We start from the raw sequence: 19,652 nt of genomic DNA, 5'->3' as shown, positions 1-19,652 counted from the left end.
ATTCTGAAGCTCCATACAATAAAATAGGTGCGTTGGAAAACTGTATCAACCTGACAGTGTGTGAAGATATCAACTAGAATGAAATAACTAGAACAATAATTTTTATTTTCGTTAACAATTACACAAATGTTTTTTATCTACAGCTTATATTACTCCAAAATATGCTTTTCTGAACAAATATATTGGCTTAATCATGTACGATTGTAATTTAAAAAATTCAATAAAAGTTGTTCCATAAAAATAGGTAACAAATATAAAAAACTCTCTCTGATGTAAATGATTGCAAACGATTCAATAATTTAAAAATCAGTAACGTAGTATTGACCTATTGATGATCCTTTTTATCTTTTCTTTTTCTTTTCTTCTTTTTGTCTGACTGAAGATCTTCATCCTTTTTGAGAAGACAGTGCCTACAATACCAGTTTTCGTTCTCATCTGGAGGTACTTGAATGCCGACGCACACCCTAGAAACGAAGAGTTGTTGATATAGATGTTATATTTTCATGATATTTGATCATCTAGTGATGACTTAACCAAATAGACTTCTCACATTAAAATCATTATTAAGCATTTTTTCTACTAGTCGAGATATTGGTTGATTTACTCTTAATTGAACTCACCAATGGTACCAAGCATCGCAACCATCACAACCTATCATAGGACTTCCATCGTCCTGTCGACTACAAGCCGGACATATCCACACTTCATTTCCTTCGGCGTCCTAAATTGAAAACATAAGTAGAAATGAAATTTCGGAGGTAAATGTTCATATTTGCTTCAATCTATCATGAATCTGATCACTAATCAAACCTTTGAAAACGGAGATATTCCATGAGTGAATAACCTCCCAGTCAAAAAAAGTCTCTTGTTTCCCAAACATAAAGTAATAGGAAACTGAGACTAGTCTTGAACTGACTTATCTGAAAATCTTTATCAGAAAAAAATTAACCATTAATGATAGCTATTACTTGAATCATGTCGATGATGAAAAAAAGTAGACAAAGAACCTGTTAATGTTAGATAAGATAGCAGAACACTTTTCCCTAGAATTTAACCATCATGCTAATGAGCAGAATATATATGCTATCTCTATAATTAACATTTGAACATTTATTGCTGAAAAGCATTCTAATAATGATATTATTGGTGTGGTTATGCCGATAAACCAATGGAAACTCATTAAATAATTCACTCAACCCATGAAGTTGTCTGAAATTTGAATAAAATATATCTATTATACAATGAATACAGTGAAACAATCTTTTGATTAGCTGGCCACAACCAACTCTATATTGAGCTTTCAAATTTCAGACATTTCAGAATGTTAGTAATGAAGCTTTACCACATCGAAGAAGTTACAAGCACAAGATGATGAATGAATTTTTGTATGTACAATAATGCAATTGGAGAAATCAGTTATTGGTTTCATAAATGACTCGAATTCAAATAAGGCGAATTTCACAATGAGAAGCCAATTGCATTTCAAAGCTGTGTATATAACTATAGAACTTCAATTTCATCAATAATTATTTATATATGGAATTAATTACAATACATAAAATTCTCCCTGATATTAGAACCAGTACAGAACTGTACCGCTATTAATTATTATAATTTGGGATCGTCGTCAATCCTATGAGAATGGAGAATTGAAGCCATGGGAAAAGTATAACAAGCGTAAAAAAAGAAGCGGTTCTGAACAAATCATTTCACTTCGATACCCATTTCCAACTTGAAATCGACGGAAGAAAATCCCTAGTATCAAAATTTTTAAGTAAAATCTCAAAACAATTAGACCAATATCGATGCTGAAGGTTCTGTAGATGATCCCTAAAATGCAGATAATGAAAACTGTAGCATCAGACTGACTGCAAATTAGGTGATAACCTTTGAGAACTTCAAGATCTGTTTGACGACAAATTTTAATTAATACGAACTTACTTTCTGAACGGGCGAATGCTTCTTTTTAGGCTTTACAGGTTTAGCTTTGACAGGATGGGCTTTAGGCCTGGCCGGCCCAGTAAGTTGTTTCACAGCATTCTCAGGAATTTCCTCGCGTTTAATAATATCCTCAGCTGCATAAACTCACAAAACTTAGCCAAATATAAAGAAACAAATATTTCAAGATAAAACAATGCCATCACCCTAAACATCAAGATGCAGTACCGAACTACGCTTTTAATCAGAAATGAAAAAGAAAAACAACTATCAAAAATAGCATGAGCTCCAAACTGAAATATAAATATACTGGAAATAATCAAATATGCAGCCAACAAGGAATCAAAACTTCCAGAAAAATTTCACTCAAGATTCATCAAGGGAGGAAGATATATAAATATATATAAATATATTTATATATCTATAGTAATGTAATGTCGAAGCATCAATTCAGGAGAGATATAATAAAAATTCATCCAAAGCAAATGTAATTTACCATTCTCCACAATTAAACCAATTACGCAGCACCTTTATCATTCTCATATTCTATTTACACTGAATTAGGTACATTAAACATCCATACTTTTGGAACGTCATTGAATAATAAATGAAAGAATTAAAAAAAAAAAAATGCAAGAAGAAACTTGGCATAATCAAATTTTTGCTCTCCTTGTGAATTTAGCATTTTTATTCGAGTTTGTTCAAAATTAGATTATTCTTTTCTTCATCGTACACTGAAATCGTAGAGTCATTAGATATGTTTCTGTTCAGTGTTTAACAAATGGAAAACTATCCTCATTGACGAATATCATCAATGAGATTAGTTGTATAATAATCATTACATACGTCGTTCCAATAAGCACAATTTTTTGTATATAAATGCTATCAAATAAAACTGTATTTTGTACCTGGAAATAATTTGTGAGTGATCCGTCACCAGAATATAAGGTAGAGTTTTTCGAATTAATTTAATTTTCACTAAACTTTTACATCTGAAAAATCTGAATTGCAATGTACAGAGTTTCAGACATCTCTAAAACAGAACCCGTTTCAAGAGAACCCAAAAGATGTTAAAGCTTGAATATTAACAATGAACAATATGAATAGGATGAATGTTTTTAGTATGACGAAAAATATGATGATTCTGATTCCCAAAAGCCACTTTCTCTTACTTACAATGTATTTTGATGGAGGTGCTGGTGCTGGTTCGAAAACTGGTTCTTTCTTTATATCGACCTTGAGTTTAATGGGTTTGATTTCGGGTTTGTGTTTTTTCTTCGGAATTGCGTAAGTAATAGGATAAATTGTTTCAATAGCTGCAGATAAAATGAAAAAGAAACAATAGTAAAAAAATGGGATATTCCATCCAGATAGAAGAATGAAAATTTTTCCAACCAATCTTACTGTGCCATTACTTTTCATTTGAACTCAAAATTTCAGAACTTGGAATAAGCTCTTAGTATTTACAGTTTGCGTGAGTGATTGGAGAAACATCATAATAATCACTTATATAAACCTGAAAGTATGAGAGAATGGTACCGGTATCATGAGCCCATTAAAATCCGAATTTACAGATGCTTTGGTTACACTAATATTTCTGAATGCAATTTAAAAATGAATATTGACTAATCTAGAAGAAGAAAACTACAATTCTTTATGTACTCCCTAGTTCAATAATAACTTTTTGAAAAGTTGAGAAAAACCGAAGCTGCAAATCTAAGTGGATTGAAAATAAAATCAAAACTAAAAGCAGATAATGATATCAGAGGGAATAATCAAATTAGAGGAATAAAAAATATGTTACATTCGCAAATAAAGTAGCAGATAATCAATATTCCATACAATATTCCAAAATTTATAGCCACTTTTGTACAAGTTTATTCAGAATTTTTCATACATCTACAGTAGTGGTGGTTCATAACCTCCTTAGGATCTGGATCGATTTAGATAAAGCAGCATTCAATGTTAAACAAGAGTTTTAGCAGTTGATTTCCAGTGGAACCTTTGGAATAAAGCTGAGAAATAAAATATTTATTCTTCAGGTTATGCATAACGTGACCATTTATTTTCTGACTCAAAACGGGACACTGGTTTATTTGGGTCATATATATATATATATATATATATATATATATATATATATATATATATATATATATATAACGGGTATTCAATGAAATTTTTTTTTATTTATTCACAGAAAATAAATTATCAGGTATTACAAATAAAAACATTTTCCAAATGTTTAGTTGTATTTATATTTATCAGGGAAACAAATTCCCTTCAATACTGCTTGTGATGATTTTGCTCGTTATTTTGTAAGAGTGCAACTCTTGGCGCGTTTTTTTTTATATTCACCTTAGTTATCAACATCCACTTTAGAACTGGAATTTGCTTAGAGACTAGACTCCCTTTCTTAATCTAAGGGAATTTGTAACTGGGTATTTTCAGATGTTCACAATTTGTTCATCATAGAAAATACTCTTTTTACTGGAGCATTTGTAGCCGGCAAACATAAAATATAATCAATTGATATACTAAAGTTTTTATGCCGAAGATTGTTGGTGTGAAAATGTTTGTATATCTTCCAACGAGTTTCCGTGAAAACATTTAAATTATTCGAAACGCCAGAAACTTCTGAATCTTTATTTGAGTCAATATATTCCTTCTCAATCAATACATATATCCATAGATTTTCGAACATCTTACAGGAGGGTAATTTTTTTAAATCTACCCAATAAAATATCTCCATTTCTTTGGTAAGGAAGCAAGTCCACTACTCCAGATATTTACCGGCCAGCTCTTTAATTTTAGCTCGGTTTTCGAAAACGTGACAATTTTGCTTCCCGGAGTTCAGTTCAGGGACACCGGGACAAGCAATCAAAAAAAGGGACAGTCCCGTTCAAAACGGGACGTCTGGTCACGTTAGTTATGCAGTTTCTTATTTTCTGTGTTTTGCATAAATATTATTAATGTTTTCTCAGATGATAGGCAAATAAGTTGAGTTTGGCTCCATTTTAGAAAAAGGAATATTGTTGGATTTATACTGAAGTATTCATTTAAAAGAATTTGTATTGATTTTTCCCTCTTCTGATAAAATTAAGTAGGTAAAATTGCTTCGGATATTCAGTGTCAAAATTTCATGCAGCTTAGAAAATACGTGATCATAATAATTTTTTACTATTAGAGGATCTGCTGAGGAGTGTTATATTATGCTACAAAATGAAAAATTTAAATGATCTAGTTGAAAGCTGTAATAATCATAATTTTGAACTGAATTACATCATTTTCACAAACCATGAGTTTTATACTTTCGCAGATGTTTCACTTCACAATGGTGGGTAAAGGAAATAGGTGATGTTAAGAAACTCTTGTCAGTGAAAACCATGCTACTGGTTTTTTCAGTTCAATTATGGATTTTCATAAGAAATCAGTATTAATTCTAAAATAAAATTTTTGATCTAGCCTACACAGAAATATACTTTACGGAAACATAATCTTAATGGGCCACTTACCAGGAGCAACAGGTTGTTGTTGTTGTGGAGGAGTTGGCGGTGGTGTATTCTTGGACTTTGGGGGACCTGTTACAAGAGCAGAAATCCTAGCAAGATTGGCCCCATCAACATCCGGGTCATCATATAATTCAGATTCTTTTTTTACCACAGGCTTTATATTCCTGAAGACAAAAAAATATGAAATTCACAGGAGTTTAGATAAAAATATAGCTTACAATTTTTTTGTGGTTGTATCTGGTGTGACTGGCCGTGGGGAAGGAGACTTGAGTTTGAGCGTTAATTTAGGCACTGCTGTTGAAGGTTCTTCCTTGATCTGCAAATTTCCAAAGAAGTTATCACAAAAAAAAAAAAAAAATAAATAAACCAGACTTACTTCTTTTTCTTTACGCTTGTCCTTTTTCTCTTTCTTCTTAATCTTTTTCTTTTCTTCCTTCTTCTCAGCCTTCAGTTTTTCTTTTTTCAATTTCTTTTTCAATTTATCCTTCTTCTCTTTTTTGTGTTCTTTTGATTTTTTATCTATTTTATCCGGTTTAATACTTGAAGTTACAGGCTCAGGGGTTCTGGGAGGTGGTAAACTGACAGGTTCCGGTGCAGAAGATGATGAACTAGGCATTTCTTCAACTTTTGGCACTAAATGATTAGGAGTAGGTAAATTTTGTGGCAAATAAGGATTTTGACCGAAATCAGATAAATTCAGCAATGGGAAATGAGTAGGGAAAAGAGGATTAAGAGGATTACCTAACGGTGGGGGGATTAAACCAGGCCCTGAAAAAGCAATAAACATACAAATCCTAATAATCTGTGATACATGAAAAATATGCTTGGTATGAATATGTACTAAGTGTCATATATGTATAATCAAATTCTTACCTCCAAAATTAGCTAAAAAATTCAAATTAGGACGTCCAAATTGATATGGATTGATATTGCCAAATGGAAATTCAGGCATCGCTTGAGGCACAGGTGACTGTCTACGAGTGGATACATCAATTTCTGCTTTTGGTGTTTTAGGTCGATCAACTAATGCTTCAGTTTCATTGAAAGTTGCATAATTTGTTGGCTGAGGATCGGTTTTGGCCATCTGTCAACAAATGAACATTAACCACATGAAAACAAATAATTTATTAATGTTACACATACTTTTGGAACTTTCGGTTTTCTCTTCTTCTTTTCTTTTATTACAGAAGGGGGTGTGGCCATCATTTCAGGAGTTTTGGGAGTTGATGGAGTACCAGGGGGCGATTCATCAAAATACATTGGCTCCGATTTGATGCTGACATCTGGGCGAGTAGTAGGGTTAATAGGTTCAATGGTTATATCACTTCGGAATTGTTTTAACTTAGGAATTATATCTTCAGGTTCATCTATAATTAAGTCTGGAGGACTGGATGGATCCTCCTTTTCTTCTTTTTTGATTATGACCTTCTCTTCAATTTTCTCTTTCATATTAGAAATCTTTTTCAGAATGTTGGCTTTCTTTCTATCTGGGATAGTGTGAAGTTTATCGACGCTCAATTGCGATCGATTGTTCATTGATTTCAAAGGTAATGGTGTTATTGTTGTATTGAATTTCTCAGTTTTCATACGTGCTGCTTGCAAAGTTTTATTGTTGAACTTAACTGGATTTATTTTTTGATTAGATAGAGGTGGTACCAGGGGTAGTTTTCCCATATTCAAAAATTGGGGAAAGTTTGGCATTAAACTCAAGTCATTTGCGATTTTCTTCATGTGTTTCACCTTGAAGGGCTCCTTGGGGTTCTTCCGAACTTTATCTTCGTGATTTTTGAACAATTCCTTTCCTATTCTATCTTTTTTTCTTTCAACTCTTTTCATGGGCCTTGGAAGTTTTTTCATTGGTAAAACACCCATATTGTGTTCTGACAATGAATTAATAATAGGTTGAGGAGGTTGCGGTGGTATTTCTGCAGGTGGTGGTATAGGGGTCTTTGCTTCTGGAAGTCTCCCTTCTCGAGCCGGTGATAGGAATCCTGATGTGGTCATCATCACACTACTTATTTCGCGGGTAGGCCTACTCCCCTCATCTTCTCTCCTAGATGTTTATTTTTGAAATATAAATGCAAGACAAAAGTTGGACATTCTAGCATCAATATGGGCACAGACACATAGAGAAGAGGGCGTAAATCATTCAACATCCAAAGAATGAAATTCATCAATGTTATTGCTCACATACATGAAAGAGACAAGCAGGGAATCAGTCAGTTAAAAAATTTTGTTGGTGAAGATGAAGAATTCTGCCTTATCACAGTGGAGTATGCTTCAAATTAATATAGAATGACCTAATACAAACTGCCCCTGTATACAAGTCCGTACAATAATGAATTCCTCCACACAGATGTTCATCATATGCGTGTCCTGCATTTTTTCAGGATGCTTCGGAAGAGATGAAGAGAACATTTGACATTCATGCCCATTCATGGGTGTTCATGAATGCCATACTTTGTCTCTGTGTCCGGCTTAAGATTGTGCAGACAATGTACAATGATCGAAGGAAAATATTAGAGAAAAGTAACAAGATAGAAATTCTTCGGAAGATACTCTTGATTCAAAAATACTCACTTGATTCTTTTGAATTCTCCATGGGGAACATCGGGTGGTTTTTTGAAAACTGAAGGGTTTTCTGGCACTTCGTCTACTTTTTCAGGAATAGGTGGCATGGTTTCTTTTTCAATTATAGCACCTAAAAAATGGGTGGTGTTTGGATTACACATTCAGAAACATGAATGTTCATCATTCGATTCACATTGATGCAATAATTAATTGTATGATACACTCTTTTATGTTTTGAAATGGTTCAGGAAGGCTAAAGGACCAATATAAAATGAGAATAGTTAATAACAAATAAAACAGTAAATAATATGACTACATTCATGTGAATGTAGTCATATTATGACTATGAATGGAGGTGCTACTATGTAGTAGCACCTCCATTCACCTATTCCTTTGAACCCAACAGTAGTCACGTATTTAATTATAGACCATCATCAAAATATGGTCCGATTTACCTTGAGAATTCATAAGAATATAATTATGAAGAAAAAAAGGCTTCAGCGAAACTGACTCACAAATTATTACAACCCCTATAACTGATATAGAAAATGTATGCATTTAAAGGATGTCCATCTTCACTTGGTAGAAATCCATTTTAATGATACAATATTTATGATAAAGATTTATTCTGAAAAATATATTTTCCTCTACAATTCTGTATTGGAATTTTGGTCATACATATTCCATAAGACAGAAAACTTAAAAATTAGAAATTCTGTAGGGAGTATCTATTTAACATAATAATTGAGTTCAGTATTAATTCCAATATAGGGTCACAAAAATTCCCTTCAAATGCTGAAGTCGTTGAAGAAAAGTTGTATGGAAACAGTAATTATCTTCAAGACCAAGATAATAGAACCTTATTTTTAAGAATGTATGCTCTATGAATTACAGGCTGAAAATTACATATTTATCTCAACAACTAAAATAATTCCTAAAGCTTAACACTTTAATAATATAAGTTGTACCTTCTAAAATAGGATTCATTGGTGGTAGATGCTCATGGATATGAACAGGTCTCGTAACAACTTCCTTACTGCCTGGTTTTAGAAAATTGAGTTGATCTTCCTTGGGCACAGGATATTTACAAACCTGAGTAGCTGGTGTTCCAAAATTCACATATTTAACAAATTCTTCCAATTCAGGCAAACTGATTCCCATTTCTCTGAAAGCTAGTCCTAGATGATCCAGGTTAGGTTCCGTGAAACCAACTGAAATAACAAAAGCTATAATAAATGAGAATGAGAACATACATACTTACATTCATTTGCATATTCACTTGCTACCTTAGATAACTGAAAAATATAATTGTGAAGTATGTCTGTTATGATTTCTAATGGTGTTGAATTTGAAGAATGCCATCCTAAAGTTTGTAAAATTTTTGCTGCAGATATTTTCAAATGTTCTCTTGTATATTGGGAACTCATCTTGGATCAGGTACTCTGGAGTTAACAGCCAACACTTTCATTTATTAAAATGTAAGGTATGATGTGACAAAATTTTATTTATTTATTTTCGTGAAAACTTCTAGTATTTTTTGAGGGCACTGTCAGTAGCACAGAACATGTAGTATAAGCAAAGAATAACTTTCTTCTTTCTTCCTCTTTGGTATAAGTGGACTTGACATAGAACATGTATTCTTCTTCTTTCTATTTATCGACCCAGCTCAGTTGTTGGTGGGCGAACAAACCTGAGCGCGGTTCTCTACAATTTAAAGATGATATTTTAATGCATTGAACTCTAAAAGAAAAGAATGAATTACTCAAAACTCTAATAAATACGTTGATTCAATGCAAAACAAGAAGGAACGACATAATCATCTCACGCGAAGTTCCATCCGGCCCCAGTTTGGTCGAAAAACTGTTGACATGCTTTAAAAGTGGCTGTTAAGCTATATAACAATTCACTTATATTCTGCATACATGCTATGGAGGGTACCCTCCATAATACATGCGAATGAAACTAAGAATTTTCCATTTTTACTGCGTCTCTTCGTAGGAAAGGACACTTACATGGCTCCTCCACCAAAGGTGTAATATTAATCAACATTATAGCAAACTCTATAATCTTTGCAGTATAGGATACCCTGATGTCGATTCAAACTGCTCATGAGGGGGAACAGGCATGAATTAAAGTTGGAATAACAATTTTAAAGTATTGCTTTAATGAAAAGTTTATTGTATATTTTCATATATATATATTTCTGAAAAATTACAATCCATTACTCAATTTTTTGGTAGCAGCTGATAACTTTCTAAATACTATTAATAATTAATGTAAGGGAACAGACCCAATTGATAAACAATCATGAAAGCAGGAAAAGAGTTAGGTAAAACTGATATTTGCAAGAACACAGGTCAAAATTCTCTACTGGGAAGTAGTATATATTGTGTGTTAACAGCTATCTGAATGCTATTTCCATTTATAATTGAAAAATTTTCTATAAAAAAAATTCTTCTGCTTTAACATGAATTTTTATTGGTTCATGCTTTATTTTTCAGTCATAACTGAAAAATTTGAAGAATTCGCTTCATACTTTTTTCCATACATCTGGAACCTAGGTATACACCCTCAGTTTCCTACTAGTACTAAATTAATGCCCATACATGGACTTACCTTTCTTTACAATTTTTTTTTTTTATTTATAATAAAATTATACAAGCAATCATAATTTACGAGCTATTATTTTGTTGTTTCAAAGATCCCATACTCAATGATTATCTTATTTCATTTCCTTTGTATCGATGTTGAAGCTCGTATCTGAGCTAATAGATACGATAAAATAATCATAATCATGAAGAGGATTATGTTTATTTAATTAATGTATTGTATTGCTTACTGCTTCATAAGTAGCCTTACGTTTCAATCCTCTTGAATTTCTGACGGCAAAATATTCTTCCAAAATTGTTTGGTGGATGCGCTGGAACTTAATGCAGGATAAATTTCAAACATTCTCTAAACTTTTACGATATATACTGTCATTATTATCCTTGTTTTATTCAGCTCTTCAGCTGAAAATTTCGAAATGGGATTATTGGAAAATGACAACATCCATGAAGGTGTTTGAAAGGTGAAAAATGTCGTAGGAAGTGTACCTCCTATGGTAAATTTCCATTTATCTTAGGAATTCTTGGATATGGACGTTCATTTGAAATGATACTTTCTCTTAATACAACAAATTCGAAGGAAACTAGAATTTTCCATCGAAAGGATAGGTTCAGTAAAATCAGGTAGGAAATTTAAAGCTGGAGTTGAATAGATTAATGTACCAATTCTTCTGGTGGTGAGTTTTGTTCATACAAAAAATTCTTTGACGATTTCATCACTAATTCCTTTGGAGCCTCAGAAATTTTCTGAATAGTGTTGTCTCCTCACAAAGTTTCAAATTCTTTCCAATCAGACAATATGAAAAACGAATGAATACAATTTTTCAAAGATAAATTTCGTGAATTGTACCATATATTGATTTTTGTTATTGGATTTCTGTTAAAAAAGAGTTAGATTGAAAAAAAGGCACATTTTCCTCTTTGGAATATAAACGAATTTTTGATCTCTCCAGCTTTGAATATTTTAATTTGTAGATCTTAGTTACCTTTCTCATAGAACGCTAATGCGATTGCGCATCCTTCCTTATTTCGATACGCGATTCAAAACAGTTGCCACAAAATTTTTTGCTTGGGTCAGACATTTGTAATTTCTTGCGTTCCTGCAACGTTTTCTTATAATTTTCCACGATTTTGTATGAATTTTCAATAGAATGTAAGTTCAAAATAATATATTTTCAATTCAACATCATTATTTCAACAAAAATTATATATTGGAAGTTCCAAAGTTGGTCATTGCAAAATATTCCATGGACAATTTTCCTTATTCTGGTATTGCTTTGGTTTAATTCATTGATTATTTCTTTTAGAGAGGAAGGCTTTTGAACAAAATTATCAGAAAGAAAATTTTCTATTTGTCCGATGGTAACAGATAGCAAGACGATAAGAGTTTCTCATAAGGTAAGTTGTAATAGAATCAACTATATTCTATGATATGCTGTAATACATGTTATACACATTATCTTATGGCTCTCATTTTAATTTGTGTCTCAAGTAAAAACCATACAATACTATTCTGGTATATTTCTACATCTCATTTAGTTTGAAGCTTTCATTCAATTTTTTCAAAGGAAATTTCGTGAATTGTACCATATATTGATTTTTGTTATTGGATTTCTGTTAAAAAAGAGGTAGATTGAAAAAAGGTACATTTTTCTCTTTCGAATATAAACGAATTTTTGATCTCTCCAGCTTTGAATATTTTAATTCGTAGATCTTAGTTACCTTTCTCATAGAACGCTAATGCGACTGCGCCTCCTTCCTTATTTCGATACGCGATTCAAAACAGTTGCCACAAAATTTTTAGCTTGGGTCAGACATTTGTAATTTCTTGCGTTCCTGCAACGTTTTCTTATAATTTTCCACGATTTAGTATGAATTTTCATTAGAATGTAAGTTCAAAATAATATATTTTCAATTCAACATCATTATTTCAACAAAAATTATATATTGGAAGTTCCAAAGTTGGTCATTGCAAAATATTCCAAGGACAATTTTCCTTATTCTGGTATTGCTTTGGTTTTATTCATTGATTATTTCTTTCAGAGAGAAAGGCTTTTGAACAAAATTATGTGAAAGAAAATTGTCTACTCGTTCGATGGTAACAGACAGCAAGACTACAAGACTTTCTCATAAGGTGAGTTCTGATAAAATCAGCTATATTCTATCGATATGTTGTAATACATGTAATACACATTATCCTATGGCTCTCATTCTAATTTGTGTCCCAAGCAAGAACCATACATACCAGAATATACTATTCTGGTATATTATTACATGTTACATTCAGTTAGAAGTTTTCATGCAATTTCTTCTTCATTCATTCCATAATTCAAAAATATTCATTATTTCAATCCCAACGAATAAAGAAATCAATCAATCAAACATTTATTTAACTATTTCGTGTGAAACATTACATTTGTGATGTTTGGTTGCATAAAGAAATGATATACAATGAAAAGAATACTTACCTACTGACTAGAACAGATCCATTTATACCTTCCCTCAGTTGGAAAAGTGTGGATAATTTTCAACATATCCACACTTTCATCCTTTTTGTCCACCAAGTCATTCAATCTTGAAAGGGGCTTTTCGATTGATGCTCTAAGATGATTAAATCAGCATCATTTCTGAATAAGACCTGAAGACATTGATATATTTCATATAAGTTCCATCCAAATTCACAGCTTATCTCGTATTTTAAACTATGAACTCGATGTTTTTGAATAAGAGAATCTCTGAGCATATCTTCTCTTTGAAGTAAATTTCTAGTAATAAACTATTCAACAATTGAGTGCTAACCTCAGATTTCTTTGCTGATTTTTACTGGGACGCAGTAGAGTATTGAAAATCCACCGTTACAAGTCTGAATCTGGGCAAACTTTCAATTTGGGAGTTGCGATTTTCCCAAACATTCACAAAAATGAGTGAGATAGTTTTATTATTATGAAATGTTTTATTACTTTGCACTGTTCGCCGCTCAAATAACTAATCCTTGTGGTTTATTCATTATATTTATCACTACAAATCATTTTCTCGAACAAAATTATTTCGTAACAGTCTTAAACTAAGGAAACTTAACCTCAAAATATTCAGTTCTGTTTTCATCCAAAATCGATCAATTATTCACATGTTTCCCAATGAAATGAATAATTAATAACTCGAATTCAACGAGTTCTGCAGAAGACATCAATCGGATTCAACGAAATTTACAAAAATCGAATGTGGGCTCTAAAGTAAACTTTCGTCGAATTACCACTGTAACGAATTTGAACGAGGTAGGTAGAAAAATTTCAGCTCAGGCGAAAAATTTCGCTTTGGGGGTTTATTTTATAAGATGGTGATCTACATATATGACTATTTTGGTTCGCTTTTATAATGGTTGTCTTTTAGTTATTTTCCCTTCTTGAAATCCAACTATCAATATGTTTCATGAAAATTTGATGTAGTCTTTGATTTCAAGATTACTCTGCTGATTTTTATTATTATTTTATTCAACAAATTTCATATTTCGCGAATTTATATTGTAAAATCCTTTGTTCAAAACTTTCGTAACGAAGAGTTAACGAGCTTGCGCATAAACAATTGCTAAAATGACTAACATTCCTAATTTGCTACACCTGTTGACGAGTCCATTCTTCAAATTGAACACGATCAGATTGAAAAAAAGTATGTTCAAAGTATTATTATTTCGAGAAAATCAATTTTCAGAAAGGAAAATTTGATTTCTCACTTAAACTGGATGTGATTGTTTATTCAACAGCAATAATTCTGTCAATTAGGAAGGAGGGGAAAAGTAGAGGGAAATGATGAATCTTCACTCAATGGTTAGAAGCTTCAGAAGACATATTGTGCCTTTATAATTGAAGATCGAAGAAAAATGGACCTTCTCCAAGGTTAGTTTAAACTTGAATAATAACATATATTTTGGACAACTTGTATTATCTACTTCTTGTACACCTAGCCGTCCTAGCCTATAAACACGAAAATCTTTTTTTCGACTACAGTATTTTTTTTTACGGAAAATTTCGTGAATTGTATCTTCTTTCTTGGAATATCAACAAGTTTTTGTCTCCTCAAGCTTTGAATACTTCGATTCTTAGATCTAAGTTAGCTTTGTCATAGAAAATCATGAACCTGCGCCTCCGCCTAATTTCCATCGAGATTCAAAAACAATTGCCACAAAATAACTGGCGTTGGTCAGACATTTGCAATTTCTCGAATACCGCAGTGATTTCTCTTGATTCTCCACGATTTTGAATGAATTTTCAAGAGAATGTAAGTTTAAAACGATATATTTTCATTTTAAAATCATTATAAACAAAAATCAAACCTTGGGAAGCTTCACAGTTGGTTTTTGCAAAATATCCCAAGGAAAGTTTTCCTCATTCTGATGTTGATTCGGTTTTATTAATTAATTATTTCTATCAGAGAGAAAAGCTTGAGAAAAGAAGTGATTCTACTTGAACAAAATCATCACAAAGAAAATTTTCAACTCCTCCATCAGAAACGGAAAGCAAGACGATGAGACTTTCTTACAAAGTAAGTTGTAATTTTGTCATCTATATTCTTTTAATAGTTTGTTTTACTAAATTTTCATCTACGTTATACACATTATAGCTACCATAACAGATTTTGATGATTATTTTCCTTTAAAAAAAAATTAGTTTGTCAGCTAAGGGTTCTTTAAGTTTTCGTGGAATGCGTTAATACGTAACTTGAATGTTATTCTTTGTGCATTGTGGGAAATGTGAAATCCCACATTGTGAACAAGTGAACCATAATTCAGAATTGATTCTAATGATCTCTGCTATATCTCACTGCTACGATTTTACAACGATCTATGACATATCTGACTAATAGTCAACCAGTCAAATCTTAGAATTCTTAACATATCAGAATTGCCTAACGAAAAAGCTAATGAAACACAATTTCCTTCATGAAAATGTCATTCGTTTACATAGAATGAATAAACAATGTGCCAAAAATATCATGATAGCTCAATTATTTTGATGAAACTTTCGAGTAGTCATAACTCTCAAATTGAACATACAAATGGATTTTCCTTCTACTGCATCCAAGAAAAAACTGGGAAATAACTGAGACTGACACATGGCAGAATTTCGAGATACTGAATGTATTGTACAAAAATTTCAAAAAATCATAGCTGCTGAACTGTTATTCTCTTCACATTGAAATTTTCCATTGCAATCCTCGTAAAGAATTCTTTCTATAAAAAAATAATAATCATTAAAATATATAATTGGGCCTTAAACATACTTTCGGCTATATTTTGATTTGTCTCAAGCAAATATTTAATACTATTTTAGTCCATTAAGTACTACATCTCGAATCAAGTCTGACGCATTCATTCTCTTAGTGCTTCATATAAGCTATTACCTCAGAAATATTTCGATCCAAAACATAAGCACAAAGAAATGATCGATACAGAAGCAGAAACAAAAGAATTCTTACCTCTTCAACATCTATTAGTCCAGTCAAACGACTGGACTAGATCCAAGTGATCTTTTGAGATCTTTTTAGTCCACTTCTTGCTCTAAGGTGACTGGAGAGGCACCATTTCCGAACATGTCCTGTAGACATCAATATAAGTTAACTCCACCCAAATACACTTATTTGAAATTAATCCACAAGATTATCTGATTTCATACTATAAGCTTATATCAGTACCTTTGTTTTTCAGGATTCTTAATGATGAAGATTGTGTAGTGCCAGGATGACAAGCTGTTAGAAGAATCTTCAATTAGAATCTCGACCATTTTGTGCGTGGGCAGCTACGGGCCAACTGTAGCCATCTATGGATCAACAAGAAAAGAAATATTAATGTGAGTCTTAAATCCTTTTATAAACACAACGCCTTTTAGAGAACAAAATTGGAACTTGACATAGACCAAGTCTTGTATGTTTTTGAATATCAGATATTCGCCGCAATAAAAATCTCAACTGTTATATAATAATTTGTCGTTTTGAAATTCTGGAAAATCCCTACTTACTACGATTTTTGAGTGACTCCTACTTTTAAACCACCTATATGAAAATTTATTTTCATTTAATTCCGATCAAGATTAGGTAAGTTCATCTAGGCTGAACTGAAATTTTCTCTGTTCATCCCTATTATAGGTAAACGAAATGTTTCAATTCATAAAAATTACTGTGACATTGTTCATTCATAGAGAATTCGTATTCCCACAATACATGGGCGTTTTGTCAATTATCGAAATAAAAAAAATCTCACTTCTAATCTTTCACTCTCTGAAAACTAAACGTACGTATTTCTTGCCTAGAACACTATTGTCAAAATGTATAACATACCAAAAATTCAGGAAATTCAACTGAGAGCCATTTTCCATTCGAATGCTTCAGGGGTCCTCTGGATTTTGTGTAGACACTGAAATAGTTGAAAATTGGTGTGATTTAAATCAGACTTTATACTCCAGGAAAAATTTTTTATTACCATTAATGGAAAAGCTGTTATGTATGTTCACTGTGTACTGAAATTATTATCATTAACCTTCAGAAGTAAAGATCTTTGGAATTAGCCTAAATTTGTAGACATGGCACTCAAAAATTCAAGATAAGGTAGCAATAATCTATAAATTCAAGAAGTGCTTATTATTTTGCATTTGATGAGATTTTTACTGAGTTTTAACTCTGATATTCGGAACATCCATGACATTCCCAATTATTGTGCAATGTCTACCAAACACCCTACTTTTACTCTATATATGTATATATATATATATATATAGTAGGTCTTTTGCATCACGAATTTTTGTTCACCATAGAAAAACGTGAAAAGATCCAAACAAAGAAAAATATTCTTTCGATCAATATTTGTTAAAAAATATTCGTCGTTAAGTAACCTTTGGAAGTTTCCAAGAATATTCTGTATCTGAACGTAGCGCTTAGCTACGTTCTCGAATTATTTTAGCAAATAATTCGAAGAGCTAAAATAATTTTTCAGCTCAACATATCAGGTTAATATTTGTATTATAAGTATTTCAGTCATCCTATCTGTCTTCTAGTGTGATTTATTCATTTTTTTTTGAAAAGTTTTTTTGAAGAATTCCTAGCAGAATGTCGAAAAAATCCGAAACGCTCGGCATCTTCATCAAATAATTTTTAAAAACTCTACTCGGATTAATTTCTCCTTATTAAAAATTTAAACAGGAAATTTTAGACCCGAGTGAGCCTCGAATCGTCCAAAAATGATATGAGACAGAAAGTTAGCAAGTTTATCATAATAAGAATTTGATAAAATCCCAGCATATGACGCAGATTTGAACGGGATTACCACAAATATTCAAAACAATGCATGTTTCCGCTATTTTTCCGACAAAATTCAAGTTATTTCTACTGTTAGATACTTCCGGAAGCTAAAAACGAGTAGAATTTCACACAAATACTGCATATATCTGAATAAAATAAGTTTTAAAATTAACAAGCGGCCATCTTTAATAATTGCTCACCTTACGCCATTGAACGCCATTTTCGTGTAAAATGCTGCTAGGTCGGTACGCCACTCAAACTGAACTCACCGCCATCGTTTCTTCGGGATCCTCGGGCAACTTCGGGATTGTGGAGGCCAACTTCACGCCCTTCACGGCGTTACTTTATTAAGAGTCACCTGGCGGCCACAAAATGAACTAATTTTTAATGTAGCGCTTGCGCTATTACACTGAAAATGGTAAAGGAGTATAGAAATCTGTAAGGATGAAATATTGATTATGATTAACTACATAAGATGTCTCTGTGGTCAAAATTTTGTAGAAACCTAATCGTTTAATTTGAATTAAGCAACTTTTCCTGCGTATTTGAGGAGTTGCTGATGGAGGGTAGCAGAATTTTTTTGAACAGCAACCCTAACTTTTTGCGGATCTCTCATACTTATGTATTTTGAGATTAATGACATACACTTTAGAAGCGATTGATGTTTTTGAAGTGTGATAAAAATCATGCCTTTTACCCGAGGCACTATTAAATGAAAGAGGGCATCAATTAATGTTTCATTGAAAATATGAAAATGAATCATTGATTTGATACTGTGATATTGATTTAAGAGAATAATGAAAAAATGGATCAATTACACGCTTGTGTGATCCACCCAAATAGAGAAAAAAAAAATTCTCACTAGTCAGACAGATTCCCGCACGGAAAGGTACTTTTTCCAGAATTGAATATCTGGTCTGAATTGTTTATTCAATATTTGAGAAAAACACGTGAAGATGGATAGGTGTTCAAAACGAAAGTTTGTAAATGTGAAATATTGGATATAATTAATCATAATCCTTTCCTTTTTTTTTCAGTTTCTTGATTGAAGTGTAGTGAGTGTAGTGTTTTCTGGGACTTCGCTGTCAGCATTTATGGAATGACGGAAAGGTCTTAGAGCACAGTCTTGTCCTTTGTGGACAGGGCTGCTAAGGGATCTCCTGGAAGTCATTCCCAACTTTAGCCATCGATGGACCAGGAGCGTAAAAGCAAAATGTAAAGGTCAAAGTGAGTCGTTTCGATTTATCAGCTGGCACTGATGATAATCGTGATGAATACCGTGGGAAATGCAAAAATTTGTGAAGTAACTTATGTCGATAGAATTTTAGAGGGTTAGTTTGCGACGTGGGTCATTATTTTCGGGGTGATTCCTGGGGAAATTTTTTCGAAATTCCTTCAAGTACAAATTTTCTTCATTCACGACACTAGGTAGCTTCTCATCTTTTCGATATACTTCTGATAGTCCTTCAGTAGCGGTCCAATTATTTAAATCGAAGTACAATATTTTGTGGAGTAACTTTATGTCGATAGAATTCTGGAGGATTTGTTTGCGAAGTGGTTCATTATTTTCGGGAAAATTCCTGGGGAAATTCCTTCGAAATGACCATGTCATCTTTGAAGAATTTTCTTGTAGTGCTTTCCTCAGAATGAATGAACCTTCAAGAACACATTTTCTATATTCACGACCTAAGTATCTTCTCATCTTATCGATATACATACTTCTGATAGTCCTTTAGTA

At 32.3% G+C, this 19,652-nt stretch overlaps 1 protein-coding gene and 1 long non-coding RNA gene across 7 annotated transcripts; both read right to left on the bottom strand.

Moving 5' to 3' along the window:
* Positions 1 to 84: 84 nt before the first annotated feature.
* Positions 85 to 9,588, bottom strand: LOC123321767 (transcription initiation factor TFIID subunit 3). Of its 3 annotated transcripts, none has more exons than XM_044909517.1 (11): positions 9,283 to 9,588; positions 8,990 to 9,232; positions 8,031 to 8,151; positions 6,594 to 7,503; positions 6,324 to 6,534; positions 5,827 to 6,218; positions 5,669 to 5,766; positions 5,454 to 5,614; positions 1,942 to 2,075; positions 621 to 721; positions 85 to 464 (listed from the first exon to the last, which is right to left on the bottom strand). In XM_044909517.1, the coding sequence occupies exons 1-11, from the start codon at positions 9,446 to 9,448 to the stop codon at positions 326 to 328; spliced, it is 2,676 nt and encodes an 891-aa protein (XP_044765452.1). In that variant the 5' UTR covers positions 9,449 to 9,588; the 3' UTR covers positions 85 to 325. The 3 variants fall into 3 exon arrangements, 2 of the variants coding, with proteins under 2 accessions (XP_044765452.1, XP_044765451.1); XM_044909516.1 differs by lacking the exon at positions 1,942 to 2,075 and adding an exon at positions 3,115 to 3,254 and having other exon boundaries at positions 9,283 to 9,587; XR_006538916.1 differs by lacking the exon at positions 85 to 464 and adding an exon at positions 3,115 to 3,254.
* A 590-nt stretch (positions 9,589 to 10,178) lies between these two features.
* On the bottom strand, positions 10,179 to 18,246 carry LOC123321805. 4 transcript variants are annotated; one of them, XR_006538923.1, is made up of 7 exons: positions 18,115 to 18,246; positions 16,958 to 17,033; positions 16,316 to 16,440; positions 16,100 to 16,218; positions 13,096 to 15,854; positions 12,350 to 12,463; positions 10,179 to 10,941 (listed from the first exon to the last, which is right to left on the bottom strand). It is a non-coding gene; the product is annotated as an uncharacterized LOC123321805 (long non-coding RNA). The 4 variants fall into 4 exon arrangements; XR_006538920.1 differs by lacking the exon at positions 12,350 to 12,463 and having other exon boundaries at positions 10,179 to 11,032; XR_006538921.1 differs by lacking the exon at positions 12,350 to 12,463 and having other exon boundaries at positions 10,179 to 10,947.
* Between the last annotated feature and the right edge of the window lie 1,406 nt (positions 18,247 to 19,652).

This window comes from Coccinella septempunctata, chromosome X (assembly GCF_907165205.1).
Source record: "Coccinella septempunctata chromosome X, icCocSept1.1, whole genome shotgun sequence".
NCBI lineage: Eukaryota > Metazoa > Arthropoda > Insecta > Coleoptera > Coccinellidae > Coccinella > Coccinella septempunctata.
The sequence above is the reverse complement of the archived record's forward strand: the minus strand, read 5'-3'. Positions and strand labels throughout refer to the sequence as shown.